At 46.7% G+C, this 18555-nt stretch overlaps 1 protein-coding gene across 9 annotated transcripts in view; it reads left to right on the top strand.

Annotated features, from left to right (window-relative positions):
- KCNN1 (potassium calcium-activated channel subfamily N member 1) overlaps positions 1-18555 on the top strand; it is a 196360-nt gene that overhangs the window by 165588 nt on the left and 12217 nt on the right. For 8 of the 9 annotated variants that reach the window (XM_053300638.1, XM_053300637.1, XM_053300636.1 and 5 more), the window contains 2 exons: positions 1297-1424; positions 16884-16953. In XM_053300638.1, the coding sequence (XP_053156613.1) occupies positions 1297-1424; positions 16884-16953 (198 nt within the window). The remainder of the gene's footprint in view (positions 1-1296; positions 1425-16883; positions 16954-18555) is intronic. The other variant, XR_008317264.1, reaches the window with a different exon arrangement.

Here is an 18555-nt window from a genome sequence, read left to right as displayed (position 1 = left end):
AGGAAGCTACCACGTCAGTCACAGAGTGCAGAGTTTAGTTGTTGCAGCTATTTAACAAGCATGGAGATCACTGCAGAGTGCAAGTTACTTAATTAGCTTATTGGTGAAGTACATTTGAGATAGGAAAAACCTATCCTATCTATCAGCTACATAAAAAAAAATAGGTAGGGAGAGAGCGCGATGTTTCCATCTGCTCTCTAGGAGGAAAGGAAGAGGACTGACTCACTACAGGAAGTACCTGAGGAATCAAAGCAGGGGTCATAGAGCAGAGGAAAGCAGGGACAGGTAAAGGAGACCCTCACTATCTCTCTCTGCTTCCAGTGCCCCTTGAGGATATTAGGATAGTTTAGTTGGTGCAAAAGGTCGATGCAATGGAACTCCATCTCCAACATTAAGATGGTGACTTGTGTGACACATGCATGCATTATGATGAAATGCCATTGATTTGTTCTGCCATCTTAGAAGAGTAATTCCTCGTTCTCTCTCAATACAGGAGGGAATGCTTCTTCTAAGATGGTGCCTGCTGTGACAGATTCACACATCATCATGCAGTGTGACTGGTGCCAACATGGAAAAGGCATTCCCTCCTGTATATGAGAGAGAGAGAGAGAGGAATGCCTCTTCTAAGATGGCAGAACAAAGCAGTGGTATTGCATGATGATGCACGCATGTGTCACAGGAAGCAACATTTTAGGTGTGCGTGTCAGTTTACACTGTTTTTTCATTAAGAAGGAAATGCATCTTCTAGGATGGGTACCGCTGCAACACATACAGGCATCCTCAGTGCAGTAGTAGTGACATCTTAGAAGTATGCCCCTCTTTTCTCTCACAGAGGACAGAATACTTCTTCTAAAATGACAGCTCTTGAATAATTTAAAAATGATAAAAGCCTGTTTTCCCTCCAAAATTAATGGGTTTTTTTCCTGTTCAGGCCGATGAGGATTTGAGTAATTAATTGAATAAAACACAATTAGTTTAACTGAACTTGCACTGCTATGGACACACTTACCTAGGAGTAGATCCCATTGAACACTGTGGAACGTCTTTCCGAATCAACATGCATAGGATCAGGCAGCACAATTTATTTAACTCAGAGACTTCCCAGTTCAAGAAAATATAGTTAGGATGAACCAAGGTAGGATTGGTCAGACTCTGTGAACCATGCCGAGCAGTATTAAGTAATCGCATTGATGCTGATTTGGAAGGCTAAATTTTATTTTTCTTTACTGCTCTCTTGTCCAATTGATGCCTGTTTCCCCCCCATTTCCCTCTACCCCACCCACCCCAATTCCCCAGGTGAAAAATTCTGCCGCCAACGTACTCAGGGAAACATGGCTCATCTACAAGCACACCAAGCTGGTGAAGAAGATTGACCATGCCAAAGTGCGGAAACACCAGCGTAAGTTCCTCCAAGCCATTCATCAGTAAGTCCAACACGTTTACCTGCTTCAATCCCAGTCCCTGCTTCTCCCCCACCCCAGCCTTCTCCTGCTCCATTGTCCAGGTCTCTCCTCTGCTTGTGGGTCCCTTCCAAAATGCAAGGGAGGGGGGACTGTCTTGTCAGGTACCTACCACTCCATCACTTGGTGGTGGTGGTTGGCTGGGCATTCAGTGGCTGTCTGAACGCTCTCCTAGAGTATGTCTGTAGCAGCTCATTTTGTATGGTAATTAGCAGCATTGCATGTTGGTCACTAACTAGTGTGACCAAGAGATGGGGTGGGACATGCAGTTAGTCCAGAGCAGGCCTGCTCAACTTCCGCCCGCCTACAAATGTTGGCCTACAACTCCCATAATCCCTAGCTGTTGGCTACTGTGGCTGGGGGTTATGGGAGTTGTAGTCCAAAAACAGCTGGGGTGCTTAAGTTGAGTAGGCCTGGTCCAGAGCAAAGGGCTCTCCAAGCTTGGTGTTGGCTCTGGAAGGTGATCTTGTGCCTCCTTCAATCAGCCGTGGTTCATCCCAAAGAGATTTTTTACTCAGATGGTTTCTCCACATCTGTACATGCCAGTCTGTTGCACTAAGTCAGGGGGGACCAGAGAGAAGCATGCCTAGTAAAGTTCTCTTCATCCCAATTTCTCTCCAGATTTTGGAGATTCAAATTATTTGATTATGTTTCCAGAGTGGAACTGATACTTCAGAAATCCTCTCCTGTTCTGTTCCGTATTTCCAGATTTTGTGCAGGGTGCCGGATGTACCCACACTTTGCTGAAAATTTTATTTCCATTCTGATTGTTCCCCACCCCCATCATTGTTCCCAAGGGGCACACTGCATTGGCAAAACATTGCAAAAGGGGGGGGGGGGGTTGTTGTGAGGGTCTGCATGATTGTGTGTGATTGTAGGGGCAGTTGCAGCAGGACTTGTGTGGTATTCTGCCCACATAGCCCAAGAGCACAACTGCACAACATTAGTAAAACAGCACATAGAAAGCATCCTGATACAATCATGTGCAATAACATCAAGACTACTTTTTGCAGTGTCGTCAAATGTACATGTGCAGATGCTGACGGGGGAAAGTGTTCTCAGGGAATGGTGTGACGGGATGGCGGTGGTGGGACGGCAGTGAGGGCGCCTCTACACCGCACCCCCCGCCGCAATGGCCTCCCCAACAGCAGCCTGTGCAGGCTGCTATTGCCCAGTTCAGGCCTCCATGCTGTAACTGCAGAACATGCAGCGGGCACATGTGTGGAGGCCATTAGAATAGATAGCCCAGTGTTCTTGCACAATAATTATCTACTAGCTTAACCTATGCAGAGCATCTGCGCGCTAATACTTTATTGCTCCCCTCTTCTCGGCTGGTGTAGGAGGTCACCCAAGCTTGGGGATTACATCCCCCCACATGCTCCAAAAGGCAGGAAGTAGTCATACTTGAAGATCCTTAACCCAGTGCATGTGGGCGGATCTCCTCAGTTCTACTTCCTGCCTTTGCTCCAGAAGACTCACATTACAGCTCGCTGGCTCTGGCCTTGTTTACTAGGCCTCTTCTTCTCTTCTGCTTATATTCCTATTATTTTTGACTATTTCCAATCTCTTCTTCACCTGGTATTCTACTACTATTAGTTTTATATAGTTACTAAAGAAAAAAGAAAAAGGGAAAAAATTAAAAAGAAAAAAAATTAAAATAAAAAAAATTTTTTTTAATTATTTCATATCTGTTCTTCCTACTGTCCGTTCTGTTGTTCGTTACCTCTCCTCACCTCTTGCCGACCCTTTGGCCAATGTCCGCTAAGAGGACCTCCGAACTCCTGGCCATTAGGGAGAGATCCGCCCATCGGCGCCTGTTCCCACCAAAAACCCAGGACTGTGCAAATCCTGCAAGGAAAATGGCGGATGTATCAGAGGACCTTGCTGGCGCCTGTAGGCCACAGCGGTCCTCTCTGTTGCCAGATACCGGTGAGGAGACTGGCCGCAATTCATGATCCAGCCGGCAGAATGGGGCCTGCACCCTCAAGTATTTTGGTGGCTTACAGAGCAGCTGGGGTGTCCCCAGATAGACTTGTTCGCATATTCTCAGAACGCCAAGATTCAGAGGTTTTACTCACGTTTTCCGACGTTGGGGGCAGAAGAGACGGATGTGCTATCGGTGCCATGGCCTCCGTGTCTGCTGTATGCATTTCCTCCAGTGCCACTGATTTCCCGTTGCCTCAGGAAGCTGCGGGGGTCACAGGCATCCCTGATATTGATTGCGCCTTTTTGGCCCAGAGGGCCTTGGTTTTCCAAGATCGTCGACTTGACCGTAGGTCATCCACTCAGATTGCCAGACCATCCAGGTCTGCTGTGTCAAGGTCCGATTTACCATCCTTGTGTCTAGAAAGTGTTCAACCAACAAGATTTACCAATCAACTTGGCGTAGTTTTCTGCGTTGGACAGCAAAGCACTCCCTGCAGCTGGACAAGTGCAGGTTGAGGGAATTACTAGGTTTTCTTCAGGATGGCCTTGCGCTTGGTCTGAAACTCAACACGCTTAACCTCCAGGCGGCGTGCTTGATCCAGATGTTTTTTCCTCATCAACGTTCGTTTCAGGCACGGCACCCTCTTCTACACAAGTTCTTGAGGGGGGTAGCTTTGTTGTCTCCACCGGTCTGCCATCGTTTTCCGTCATGGGATTGCATATTGTTTTGCGGGGTCTGCAGTTTCCACCATTTGAACCACTTTGATCTGTGTCATTGCAGTTTTTGTCCTGGAAGGTGGCCTTTTTAGTAGCTGTAGCATCGGCCAGGAGGGTTTCTGAATTGCAGGCTCTGTCAGTTAAGAGTAATTTGCATATTTTCTCTAAGATCTCTGTGAGACTTATCTTGGATCCTTCGTTTATCCCTAAGGTAAAGTCTCAGTTTCATCGTGAGGCGGACATTTACTTACCTTCTTTTTGTCCGGGTGCTCGTCACCCTGCAGAGAAGGAGTGGCACCGTCTGGATGTCAGGCGGGCGTTGAAGATATATATTGACAGGACGCAGGCTTTTCGTAAGTCATATGCTCTTTTCGTGGCCTTTAAGGCTTCTAAGATGGGATGCAAGGTCTCTACAGCCATTATCGCTCGATGGGTCCGTTCATGCATTACAGTGTTGTATGAAGCCCAGAAACTTCCGGTTGCCTGGTCAGATTATGGCACACTCAACTAGATCTGCAGCCACTTCCGCTGCATTATCTTCACCGGCATCCCTTGAAGAGATTTGCAAGGCAGCTACTTGGTCGTCGCCTTTTACATTTTCAAGGCATTACAAGTTGGATGAACATGAAGCTGCCAAAGCGACATTTGGTCGGAGGGTCCTGCAACGGGTCCTTCCGGGTCAGTAGCTCCAGCTTGGGTATTTTCCCTCCCTTGGTTGGTGCTGTGGTATGTCCCAAGCTTGGGTGACCTTCTACACCAGCCGAGAAAGGTACACTGGTACTCACCGTGAAGGTGTCTTCTGGCTGGTGTAGAAGAGGTCACCCAAGGCCCGCCCAGGTTGTGTTAGGCTGGAGCTGATGATCTGGTTGTAGGGGGACAGTTTTTCTGTCTTTCTCTGCATTATTGTTCATATATTGTTGTATTTTCTCTGTGGTTCTGTGGTTTTCATTCTGTAGCTTGAGCTGTTTTAAGCACTGAGGAGATCCGCCCACATGCACTGAGTTAAGGATCTTCAAGTATGACTACTTCCTGCCTTTTGGAGCATGTGGGGGGATGTAATCCCCAAGCTTGGGTGACCTCTTCTACACCAGCCAGAAGACACCTTCAAGGTGAGTACCAATGTACCTATCCCCTGCCAGAGCCCCCTCACCTGAGCAGCACTTCTGCTCCTCCTCCATCCGGTTGCTTCCATCCCCCTTACCCCTCTTGGTCACTCCTCCATCCCTTTATTCCATCTCTTAGAGAATATATAAGTGTACCCGTGGCTAATCCCGTGCGTAGCAGCTCTCATGAGAGTTCATGAGCAGAAACACTGTGGTGATTGGGCAGTGGGGATTCCATATGTGGATAGGGAGGAGGAGCCTTTGATGGTTAAGGTCAGTTGGAATGTAACTGTTAATAGTCGGAAGATGTTCTTGATTGTAGAGAAGAGGAATATATATATATATATATATATATATATATATATATATATATATATATATATAGTGGGCAGGGGTCTGCAAAGAGAGGCGTCGTGAGGGAGGAAAGAGCTCCTTCAGGAGAAGGAGGCCGCCACTGTGCAAAATAGATGAGGAAACAAGATGAACAAGATCTGTTAACTCAGGGAGGGAGGGAGGGAGAAATACAGGAAGAGCAAGTGGAGGAGAGAGAGAGAGAGAAAAAGAAGGGAGTGGAAGAGAAAAATAAGGAAGGGTGAGGGACAGGCCTGAGGCTTTCAGCAGTCTGAGGGGAACGAATGGCCATGGCGGCGCCTATTGGCAGCAAGGAAGAACCCAGTCAACCACTGCTGCTGTTTGGGGCTACCTAGGCCATTGGCGGAGGCAGGCAGGGAAGGGATGGGCCTGGGCCTTTCAGCGGTCTGAGGGGAATGAGCGGCCATGGCGGTGGCAGCAGCAAGGAAGGGCCTGGTCAACTGCTGCTGCTGCTCCTATGTGGAGGAGCAGGAGTGGGGTGAGGGTGGGAAGGTCTCTGGGGATAGGAGGCTGCTGTTGGAGATGAAGTTCCAGTCCATCAACCTTTTGCACCAACTGTCCTAATTACCACTAGGGGCATTGGGAGTAGAGACCGTGAGTCAGGGTCTCCCTATCTGTCCCTACTCTATGACCCCTGAACTGACTCTGCAGCACTTCCTGTGCTGAGTCACAATCCTTCCTTTCCTCCTAGAGAGCAGATGGAAACATCTCTCTCTCTCTCTCTCCTTACCTATCCACTATGTAGTCCTTTAGATTAGATATAGATCTTTCCTATCCAAGTGTATTTAACCAATAAGTATTTAGTATTTAGTTCTACAAGGATCTCCATGTGTTTTCTCTTAGACAGCTGCAATCTCCAAACCGTCCTCTGCTACCTACTCTGTAACTGGAGTGTGTGTTCATTCCTTAGTGCTCTGCTGTTTTACCTATTGTGGGTAAAAATCAACAACCTCTAACAGCTGCAGCTTGGCTAATAGGTGCCACAATGCTATAGCCGTGACCAAGAGGGTTGAGAAGGATGGAGCAGTGAGAAAGAGGGGTGAGGGGGATGGAGGCAACCAGGAGGAGGAGGAGGAGTGCAGCTCAGGTGAAGAGGAAGATATCTCTGAGGTTAGGGGGCTATGGCAAGGGATGAGGGGAGCAATCAAGTGCTACTGTGCAGATGCTCTGCGTGGGTTAAGCTAGTATGTATAGATTCCTCTCCTCTATAATCAAGAACATCTTCTGACCAGTAACAGATGCATTCCAACTGTCCTTAAACATCACAGGCTCCTCCCTATCTGCATATGGAATCCCCACTGCCCAATCACCATGGTGCCACAGGCTCCTCCTCCCTATCTGCATATGGAATCCCCAGTGCCCAATCACCATCGTGCTTCTGCTTGCGAACTCTCGCTAGAGCTGCCATGCACGGGATTAGCCACCGGTACGCCTTAGAGAATTATATGTATAGATTCTAATGGCCTCTGCATGCTCTGCAGTTAACGCATTGAGACCGGAAATGGGCTGCAGCCACCGGCCTGGACTGATTATTGGGGAGTCCAGTGGGGGGGGTTTAGAGGAGCAGCTGCTGTCACCATCCCCACTGCCAGTGGGAAGGTAAGTTCCCCTCTGCCCCCACCACCATTTGTGTATCACCCTTTGCTTGTCAAGGGGAATCCTCAGTGGATTCCCTTTTACAAGTATTGCCCTGAACTTGTTCAGACCAGTTCTGTTCAAACAGGGGCCAGTTCATATTTGGACCAGCACTCAGACTGGCTCCACTGGTTCAGACCAGTCAGACTGGTTCACACCCCTACTTCTGTTTTCACTTGTAGTTTGGCTGTGATGTAGAACCTCCATGTAGTTAATGGCTGATAGAATAATGGCTTGCTCAAAGTAGTCTCATTGAAATTAGAAGGACATTAGGCATTCCTTAACATGTTCTTCTAATTTCAGTAGGATTTCTTTGAGTAATGGTCCTCATTATGTCGGTCACTATCTTTTTCTTGCTTCTGAGAAAACACACCTAGGAATCAGGAGCAGCAGAGATCCTAGGCTGAGATCTAGTTTCCACCGTAATAATCTTAAGCTATAGTTATGTGGTACCAACATATATATCAATTAAAACACATAAAACAAAGTATCAAACCTTTCCTTAATTTTCTTTCAGATTTTTTCAGAACAAGAATGGTGGTGACAGGGAGGAGATAATTATATGATTATCCTGGAGTTCACAATTCTAACAAACTGTAGAGTTATATTCCTTAATTAGGTTCCCTCAGAGTTGCATCTCCATAATTTTGGAGCCTGGACCTAAAGACTTCTGGCGCACCCCACCTTACTGCAAATTAAGCATCATCCCCCTACACACATACACCGTGACACATGCAGTATTTTTAACACTTGGATTCTTGAGGGCACAAACAGCATCTGAACTCACAAGAATGTAAGAATATAAAGCAGGTATATCTATGCAAATATACATTAGCAGAAACATTTCAACACACAACTAAACATATTCCCATCCCACATATTTCTTTTCCCACCACCCCCTCTGTCTCTAAATCAGAGGTCATGCTCAACCGCCTGGTGCAGGTCACAGTCATGCTCGGGTGCCCGGTGCAGTGTGGGCTGATGGTGCAGTGACCACACTACCTGGGACAGACTAAAGAGGATTTTGGGGGCCCCAGGGGGTGTGGAGGCCCTGGACCTCCTCCCAGAAGTCCAGGTGAAAGAGTGCCTCTGGGTTCCCTCATAGCCTTGCTAAACTACTGCTGTTTGCTATAAGAATTTATTAGAAAGAGGGGGGAAAGAATCAAAATCAAGCCTCCAGTGCTCCAAGTGCCTCCAAGGGCATCACACACTTAGCAATGCACTTGGCACAATACCGAGGCACATGCCCAGGCGCGCCTCAGCAGCTGCAGATTTTATATGCCTTGGCCTGAAGAGGCAAGGGAATAGGAACAAGCTCCAATGGGTTCCAGTTGGTCACAAAACACTCCCCAGTCCTTGGACAAATACCCCCTATGAGATCCTAGGCAAGGATGTGGCTTCTCTTTTCCCCTCCTTCCTCCCAGCCCCTCAATTTTTCAAAGTTCTTTTGTGACCGAAGTTCTATAAATTACCTACCAAATAATATGAGCTCAACTTCCTGATGTTGAAAACAAACAAAAAAATGTGTTAACACCGTCAACTAAGATAAAGTCACACTCCCCACCCATGAAAAAACAGTTAAATGAAATTAGTGGATTCAGTAATATTGCCAAAGAATGGGAAGACTCCCCTTAGCCAGCATGGGTGAGCTCTTCTCCATGGTGTCTAATCAGATGTTCCTTTTAAAAACACCTGGACATTCAGTAATCCAAAAACCTTTGCTTTAAGATGAGAGTTCAGATGCTTTACATTTTCACTCGTGCTCTAAAAAGAATGGGAATTGCACGTTAAGGTGCCCCTCTTCACTTCCGCGCCATATAAGCTGCAAAGACTTTTTACAGTCCAGTATATGATGATGATAGCTTTAGAAATGAGGCTCCGTGCACCCATGTTTTGCTTTGATGTTGTTGGTCCTAAATTTCCTGGCCTTCAGTTTCATGGGATGATGCCCAGTTCTAGTGTTGTGAGAGAGGGAGAAGAACTTATCTCTGTCCACTCTCTCTACTCCATGCATAATTGTATACACCTCTATCATGCCCCACAGCCATAGAACCACATCCACTTGTCTTGGGGGGATGGAGTAAAGGGCTGAAGGAGTGAGCAAGAGGGATGAGGGGGGTGGAAGCAATGGGATGGAGGAGGAGCAGGAGCAGGAGTGCGGCTCAGGTGAGGGTGGAGAGAGCGCTGAGGTGAGGGGGGCTGTGGCCGGGGGGCGAGGGGAGCAATCAAGGACTAGCGCACAGATGCTCTGCGCGGCTCTAGCTATTTCAGAAGCTAACTCACTCTCATTACAATAGATGTTAACAGGGTTTCAGGGGCAACAGCCTGTAAATGATAAACATGGAGATTCATTTAAGGTTAAACAAATCAACTTTATTTAAAAGCACATGATGATATGAAATACCTATGCCCTAGCTGCTGGTTACATGGTGACCAGAGAGAGACCTAGAGAAGCTTAGCAGGGTGCTCAGAGAGCGAGCGAGCTAGAAGCATTCTGGGAAGAAGACGAAGAAAGTCATTCCCCGGAGTTTTCTGAGTACACTCTGATGAATTGAGAGTCATAGAGGCAGAGATAAACAGGAAAGAGAAGGAGACCTTAACTGACTATCTCTACTCCCCCTAGTGATCATTAGGGTAACTGGTGCAAAAGGTCGATGCCATCTGGAGCTGGATCTCCAACACTTAACTCTCATCTCAAAACCAAAGGTTTTTGGATTACTTATTAACTTAAAGAGGAGGGAACATGCTAAAAGGTGGAAGTAACAGAAAACTGTTGCTAACTAGCCCGTTAGCTAGTTGCAGAATTAATTTTAGAAATTCTCCTAGTCAAAACTAAAATTCGGGAGGATTGGTTTGCAGGGCAGTACCAAGTCAGTGGTAGAGCATCTGCTTAGCAAGCAGAAGTTCCCAGATTCAGTCCCTAGTAGCATCTCCAGATAGGGCCAAGAGAAATTCTTGCCTAAGCCCTGGAGAGCCACTGCCAGTCGGAGTAGACCGACAAGAAGAAGTACTTTTCCACACAGCACATACCTGTAATTAATCTGTGGAATTCGTTACCATGGGATGTGGTGATGGCCACCAGCTTGGATGGCTTTCAAGAAGGGTTTAGATAAATTCGCGGAGGACAGGTCAATCAATGTCTACTAGTCTGAGGGCTATAGGCCACCTCCAGCCTCAGAGGCACGATGTCTTTCAATACCAGTTGCAGGGGAGCAACAGCAGGAGAGAGGGCATGCCTTCACCTCTTGGCCGTAGGCTTCTCGGAGGCATCTGGTGGGCCAAGTGTGAAGCAGGACTAGGTGGGCCTGATCCAGCAGGGCTGTTCTTGTGTTCTTATACTACATTAGATGGTCTGAGGGTCTGACTCAGGATAAGGTAGCTTCCTGTTATGCAGAAGAGATGTAGCTCACTGGTAAAGCCCTTGTTTTGCATGCAAAAGGTCCCAGGTTCAATCCCCAGCATCTCCAGGTAGGGCTGGGAAAAACTCCTGCCTACAGTCCTGGAGAGTTGCTGCCAGTCGGAGTAGACAGTATTGAGCTAGACGGCCTGACTCAGTAGACAGCAGCTTCCTATGTTCCTGAAGTTACAGAAAAATTAAGGAATTGAATGGAATTCATCTGACCATCCCTAGCTTACCTGATAGCCATTTGTGAGTGTTGCAAGGGCAGGGGCACCCTCCTTCCCAGACCTCTGGGTGGATATCCAGTCCCCCACATCCTGTGGGGTCCCCAAATTCTCCATTAAATCTCCCGGGTGGCTGCTCCACACTACCGCCGGCCTGTGCTGCACCAGACGGCTGAGTGTGATTGTGCTGAGAGTGGCGGCTGAGTGCTGTGACCAGCCCGTGATCTTTCCTCGCCCCCATACATGCTGCTGCTCGACATAGGTGTTTCCCATAGTCTGGGAAACATACCAGAGGGGATTCAAACTGGCAACCTCTGGCTTGCTAGTCAAGTCATTTCCCCGCTGCGCCATTAGGTAGTGTCATAGGAACATAGGAAGCTGCCATATCTTGAGTCAGACCATTGGTCCATCTAGTTCAATATTGTCTACAGACTGGCAGTGACTTCTATTTACATATTGTATCATACAATGATATCATATAATGATATAATGGTATATGGTATGATATGATATGTTTCAAGGCCACAATGAAATTTGGATAACAGCATAACAGTAGGCTAAAGACAGAAGGGAATAAAAGGTTCTTGCTTATCCCCAGCTAGCATGGCTACATACATCACTGATTTTTATTGTTATCTGCGGTGCTTATTTAATGATCTGTCATAAGGAGCCCAAAGACTTTGTCACTGGTGGAAAAGCAAGAAACAAATGTCTTCTGAGACCTTGCTTGCTACAGTTTGTTTGTTCTACAGGTGCTTTCATAATGTCTTAATGTACATATCCACGTGGGGCTTTACAGAAGAAATTAGCCAGATCTCGTGCATACAAGCATGTGTGTATATATATACACATATATATTTGGAGAGAATGCTTATGTTGCAAAGGAGGCCCCCTAAAAAGGCCTCGAGGTCCAGGCTCCAAAATTAACTAAGTGCCCCCTGTGCGGGGGAAAGAGTATTGATAGGTTCTCTGTCTTTAGGTTGTATGGGTGGAATAGGAAGTGCCAATCAGGGAGCCTGCAACTGACATGAGCAAGCCAAGTGGGCACTTGGAAGAAAACACACAATCCAATCACAGTTTCCCTTGCCGTGTTGCAAATAATCCACATGCTTCTCTAGAATCTAGGGTGTGTTTGCTTGGGGGCAGCAAGATATTCGTAGTTTTTCTGTAAACAGGGATTGAAATTCAAGATTAGCTGGATGTATGCACAGACTTGACAGGGGAATATTATTGAAGGAGGCAAGGAGACAGGCCTGGGAGTGGTGCTCACCTCTGCAGAAGAAGATTTCATTTCTCTTTCCCATTTCCCCTCCCTTTTACTTTCTATTTAATACTTTATACCCGGCTTTTGACCTGTTGTGTATTTGATTACTCTGCCCTGGCTCTCCAATTGTAGTTGTTTATTGAATTGTTTAACTTGGGTTTGTCTTAGTGAATTGTTTGTTATTGATCAGGTTGATCTGCTCTGAGCTGCCCTGAGTGACTCGTATTGAATCAGAAGGATGGGATGTAAAAGAATAATCATGCATAATTTATTCATTTTTAATGTGAAGTTGAGAGAAGGGAGTAACATGCTTGGATCTCTTATAGGTTAGAGTATGTGCCTATTGCTTTCCAAAACAGATAAATCCATCTCTCGGGTGGATGCCTCTCTGTGCATGCAAAGGCCAGTGTGTATTACTATACAAAACTATATATATTACCCTCCCATGTCAGGGCTGTAGCCATGAGGAGGGAGTGAGGCAATTCCCTAAGTTATTAAAGAAAATAAATCAAGGCTGAAATCACAGATGCATTTTAAACAGTTTTAATTATACATTGGGACTCTCTGATTTTAAATAATGCATGTTACTATGATATTTAAGTTATTCCTGCCGCCCCAATGCCCCCTCCTTTAAATTAGGGACCATAACATTTCTGAGATACTGATATTCCTTTGGTTTTATTTGATTCGACTCTGGTCGGAGATCTGAATTTTGGAACAGTGACAGAATTATTTCCGTTTCTTTAGAGAGCAGAGAAGGGCTGCAATGAAAGAAGTGGGCATTAGTGAAACAGACAAGAGTTTCCCCAACCTTGCCAGTTTCACCAGAGAGCAGGGTTAGGGTTAAAGAAAAAATAGTGGGTGGGGAACTAAAAATGCACTCCAGATAAAACGCATCTGATCACAACACATGCAGGGAAGTTAAAATGCAGCTGTAAATCTCTGCCTGCATGGCCATTAATCAGTTTTAAAACCTGAGGCAAGTACATTTAAAGCTGCATTTCCGCCTTTTGCTCATGCACACCAGCTGTGCAAAAGAGGCTCCAAAATGATTTATGAGCCAACATGAAATCGCAAGTCCTTATAATTGCAGAGAAGTACAATGATGAGAAGGGAAAAAACATTTCGGCAGTGCTGAACTCAGTGGCTCAATTCCTGTTCCCATGCCTCGGCATTCTGGCCACTGAGCACAGAGGCACTGATATGACTGACAAGCAAGGGAAGCAATGATATCCAATTTCATATCTTTGCCTCGGGCGTGTTTCCAAACTGCCCTTCCTCACAAATTCCAGCAGCCATTCGGTGGCTTCATTCCCTAACTGATGGCGATGTTCTTGGTTTATTTTTATTTTTATTTTTGGCAGTTGCCTGGCACTTATATGCGGGCGACTTCAGAAGAACGAGTTTGGGGTTGCAAAGAATGTTCTTAAGGGAGCAATGATTTTGCTATACATGAAATACTTACAGAGGTAAGGTGATTATTAATGTTAGGTTTTTTGCCTCTTCAATGATGCTTGCTTGACATTTTCAAACTTATCCAGAAAATGGACCAGATTCCTTTTAGGAAACACCCTATTTCGGGATTAGGCCAAGCTTTCCAGTTTTCTTTCCAGACTACTTTTCCCTTCCCGTCCAAGACCATGCGGCAAGACTGGGGAGAGATCCATACCAGGGCAACTGAAATCTGCAGGGGAGATGACCCTGCACACCCCTCTGCATGCATGGTCTCATCCAGCGCAGTTCCTGGCCAGGAAGGAGGCTCAGGGGTTGTCCTGGCTCCTGGGAGGCTGGAGGAGTCGCCTACCTAGGTGCCTGCACTGGCTTCTACTGCTTGTTCTGGAGTAGAGTGAATGAAGTTTCTTTTAAAAAGAGAGGCCTTTTAAAATAATTAATTCAAGCTGTAAGATCATAATACACTAGGACTGTATTGTTTGACACTTTGCTGTAAGGTTCCAGTCATATGGATGGGGGAGCGAAAGGGGTGGGTGGGAAATGGAGCACACACTACCCCTTGCTATCCCTTGGAGGCATCCGTGCACTTTTACACACACACACACACACACACACCCCAGGAGTGCATGAAGATCAAATCACTGAAAAATGGTTTTGTGAAACATGGGTTGATGTTTTGCGAAGATTTGGTTTGAGATAATGTTAAGATCCTCCGCTTTATTTCCCCCTCTGTAATTAAATAACCATGTTTGTTTTAACAAGGCCGTGGCTAGCAATTTCAGTGCTTCGTTGAGAACTGTAATGACAATGTTGATGAAGTTGACAATAATGACTAAAGCCATAGGACAAAAAGTGGCATATAATATTCAAAATAAAAATCAATGCTTGCTATATTTGCTTTGATAAGGGCTGCCACTTTCTGGTATACACTGGTAGGTACACCAACAAGTCTCTGGACTTTCCACATGGGGATCCATACCTAACAATGGGTTAACACGTGTGAGTAATCCCATGGATTCCCAACCTTGGGTCCCCAGATATTGTTGGGCTACAACTCCCATCATCCTCAGCTCCAACAGAGGAGGGCAATTTCTTCTGCAACACAATGGATAATGGAAGTTGTAGTCCCACAGCATCTAGGGTCCCATGGTTAGGAATCTTGCCATAGGGTAGGAGTGGGCAACCTTGGCTCTCCAGCTGCTGTTGAACTACAACTGCCATCATCCCCAGTGGCTGGGGATGATGGGCCTTGTAGTTCAACAGCAGCTGGAGAGCCAAGGTTGCCTACCCCACCATAGGGAATCCCACATGCTCCTCAATGTAAAGCTTGGCATGCATCAAGCCTTCTGCAGCTTCCAGGGTGCCCTGGATTGGGGCCACACTCTCGTGTAAGGGGGTGGTTGTCGGTGGGCAAGGGAAGTGGAGAAGGCCAGTTGGGTGTCTAAGTGGCTGTGTCTGTCCCGTCCCAGTGTGATTTAAACCTCTATTGCTGTTTTGTCTCTGTTTTGCCCCCACCATCCTTACAGAGCCCAAAAGTAAGTTGGTTTTTCTCGCACAGCTGCCTCTCTCTAGAATGTTCAAGCGCGCTCTCTCTGCATGGTTTCTCCATCGGGTCTCCGCACCCAGGAAGGCTGACGCCAATCCCATCCAGACACTCACAGCCGCCCGCATTTCCAGGCTCACTTGTCAAGGAAGCTGGCAAGGAACCCCCATCCGCCATCCTCTCTCACCCAAATTTCGCTCCCTTTTGAAATTTGGACATCGGGATTTGAAAATTTGGATTTGTAGCATGCCGACTTGCAAATGCAAACTCCGCCTTCCAGATGTATTGTCTTTCTCGGCACAACGTTCCACACCGCTCTTTGCCTGCGCCACGGCGTTGCTTTGATTTCAGGCCTAGCAACGTGGCTTCCTGGAGGATGTGCCCCACCCATAAGCAGAGCCATCATTCTTCTGCATCACAAAACACACACCCAGCCTTCCAGAAAATTCTCCCTCTCTCTCCAGGATAACTGCTGCCCTCTGAGTTTTAACTGAGCAGCCCAGGTGCCTCTGGGGAGCCCACGAGCAGGATATGTTAGCTCCTAGTTAGCTCCCAGCAGTTGGACTTTAGGGATAGACTGCTTATGAATCTAGAGTCTCAATTTAGTTGTAATACATTTCCTGTTGTTTATCCCCAGCACCTGGCATTTAAGCTAAACTGCCCCTGAACATGGAGGCTCTACTTAGTTGTAATGGCTAATAGTCATTGGTAGATCTTTCCTTCTCCAGGCATTTTTCTAGTCTTCTTTTAATATTTTATTTTATAATATTTTATTTTATTTATATATCGCCTGATTCCAAAGGCTCTAGGTGGTTCACAAAAATATATACACAAAAAACAAAACAAAATAAATTTAGAAAGAACCCTGCCAGATCAGACCACAGGTCCATCTATTCCAGCAGCTTGTTTCCAACAGTGGACAGCTACCTGCCAGAAGGACATGAAAGTAATGATTTTTCCCTTGTTGCTTGTCCTCAGATAACTGTTTTTGGGGCTATACTGCCTCTGAACATGGAGGTTGCTTTTAGATTATTCTGGATAAGACCTGATGATATGCCTATCACCCATGAATTGTTCTAATCTAATAAATGCGCCCAATAAGTAAAAATAAAATAATTCCTCATTAGAGCCATCCAGGCCAAAATCTTGGGGCAGTGCTTCCATACTTCTCAAGCATGCTGGATATTGGTTTATAAAACTTGTGAGCCACTTTTCTAGGAGCATAAAAACCCCAAAGCAGTGTGGAAAGTAGTTACAAGAATCAAGCCGATATCTGAATGTTAACTCAACAACAATCGAGAGCCGAGCACAGGCGGCCATGATCTATCCAGGAGGCCCAAAACCAAATCAAGTGACTTGCTGGTGAGGGTTGGTGGAAACAGAAAGGTCTTCTCCAATGGCCTAAACTCTAAAGAAGGGGTTCTCAACCTGGACTCCTCAGATGTTAGACTACAACTCCCATCATCCCCTGCCACTGTGGCAGTGGATGATAGGAGTTGTAGTCCAACAGCAGCAGTGGCCCCAAGGTTGACAATACCTGCCGAAAGGAAACGGAGGGCCACCTAGTGCTAGAGTGCTCTCCTCACCCATGCCAATGGTCCCACCTCATTGGCCAGCTGCATGTGTGTGCGTGTGTGTACGGCTCCAGCAAGGCGGAATCTCGATTTGTGTGCATGTCTGTCTGTCTCTGCAGTGACGGTGGAGTCTCTCATGTTCTTTCTCTCTGCTGCCTCTGCGTTCCGCCAACTCATGGCTACTTTGCTTTTTTATTGTGCTCTGCTTTCTAGGTTGAGGAGCGTGAAAATGGAGCAGAGGAAGCTCAACGACCAGGCCAACACCCTTGTGGATCTCGCAAAGGTTAGCCTTGCCCCGTGGGACACAGATGTCCAGTTACTGTCTGTGCTTACCACAGACAATATTTTTTGGGAGAGGGAGTGGGATTTCTCCCTTGACTGCAACCAGCATCATGGCAAGGAGACACATCATGCTTGCTACCACAAGACCAGCTCTCCTCGCCTTCCTGTGATCCTAAAGTAGTAAGAGGTGTGGTCCATCATCATCTTGGGCACCCAAGGTTGGGGTGACCCTTGCTTCAGGTTTGTTAGTATCCTTCTGGTGAGGAAGGTTTTGGAGTTCAATCGTGTGTGTTTAATGGAGAAGCCCTGAGTTACAGGGAGCCCTCAACTTTCACCTAATCTCAACTACTTTGAGAAAATGAGCATTTAGCCTGTTTTATCTTTTGCTGCTCACCTAATTCCCTTTCCTCTATAAATTTTTCTTACATGTGTGAGGATGGTCTTCCGGTTCTTAATTTAAATAATTATCTGCGCACCAGCCAGCATCCTGTTTCACACAGTGGCCCACCAGATGCACCTGAGAAGCCCACAGGCAGGAGGTGAGGGCATGCCCTCTCTCTTGCTGTTGCTCCCCTGCAACTGGGATTTAGAGGCATCTTGCTGCTTCTGAGGCTGGAAGTGGCCTATAGCCACCAGACTGGTAGCCATTGAAAGATTTGCCCTCCAAGAATTTGCCTAAGCCTCTTTTAAAGCCATCTAAGCTAGTGGCCATCACCACATCCCATGGCATAGAATTTCATCGATTAATTATGCACTAAATGAGAAAGTACTTCCTTTTGTCGGTCCTAAATTTCCTGGTGTCCAGTTTCATGGGATGGCCCCTAGTTCTAGTGTTGTGTGTGAGAGAGAGCAATTTCTCTCTATCCACTCTCTCTGCTCCATGCATAATTTAATACACCTCTATCATGTCTCCCGGTAGTCACCTCTTTTCCAAATGAAGCAGCCCCAGGTGCTGTAGCCTTGTCTCATACGGAAGGTACTCCTGGCCCCTGATCATCATGGTTGCCCACTTCTACACCTGTTCCAGTTTTACAAGGTCCTTCTTAAGATACGGTGACCAGAACTGTGCTTCAAATGTGGCCGCACCCTAGTTTTGTATAAGGGCATTATAATATTAGCATTTTTATTTTCAATCCCCTTCCTAATGATCCCTAGCATGGAATTTGCCCTTTTCACAGATACCACGCACTGAGTAGACACTTTCAAGGAGTTACCCACCCAGGGGCGGAGGGAGGCCAGTGGTGGCCCAGGTTCTGCCGCTGCCCCCTTAGCCCCGCCCCCTGCATCTGACGTCAGACACGTGGGCTGTGTGGCCCTGTTTGGGAGTTAATCTGGCTGCGCGACCCCATTTTTGAGCTAAATCACTCCCCCCGTGTCTGACGTCAGATGCAGGGGCATGTCAGGGATGCCGGAGTAGCCCAGGTTCTTTGAACCCATCCGCTCAATGGTGGCTATGCCCCAATGGTGTCTCTGGAGAGGAGAGCTGGTCTTGTGGTAGCAAGCATGGTTTGTCCCCTTAGCTAAGCAGGGTCCGCCCTGGTTGCATATGAATGGGAGACTAGAAGTGTGAGCACTTCAAGATATTCCCCTCAGGGGATGGAGC

This window comes from Hemicordylus capensis, chromosome 2, assembly GCF_027244095.1.
Source record: "Hemicordylus capensis ecotype Gifberg chromosome 2, rHemCap1.1.pri, whole genome shotgun sequence".
Taxonomy (NCBI): Eukaryota; Metazoa; Chordata; class Lepidosauria; order Squamata; family Cordylidae; genus Hemicordylus; species Hemicordylus capensis.
Note: the sequence above shows the minus strand (reverse complement) of the source record. Positions and strands in the feature narration are given on the sequence as shown.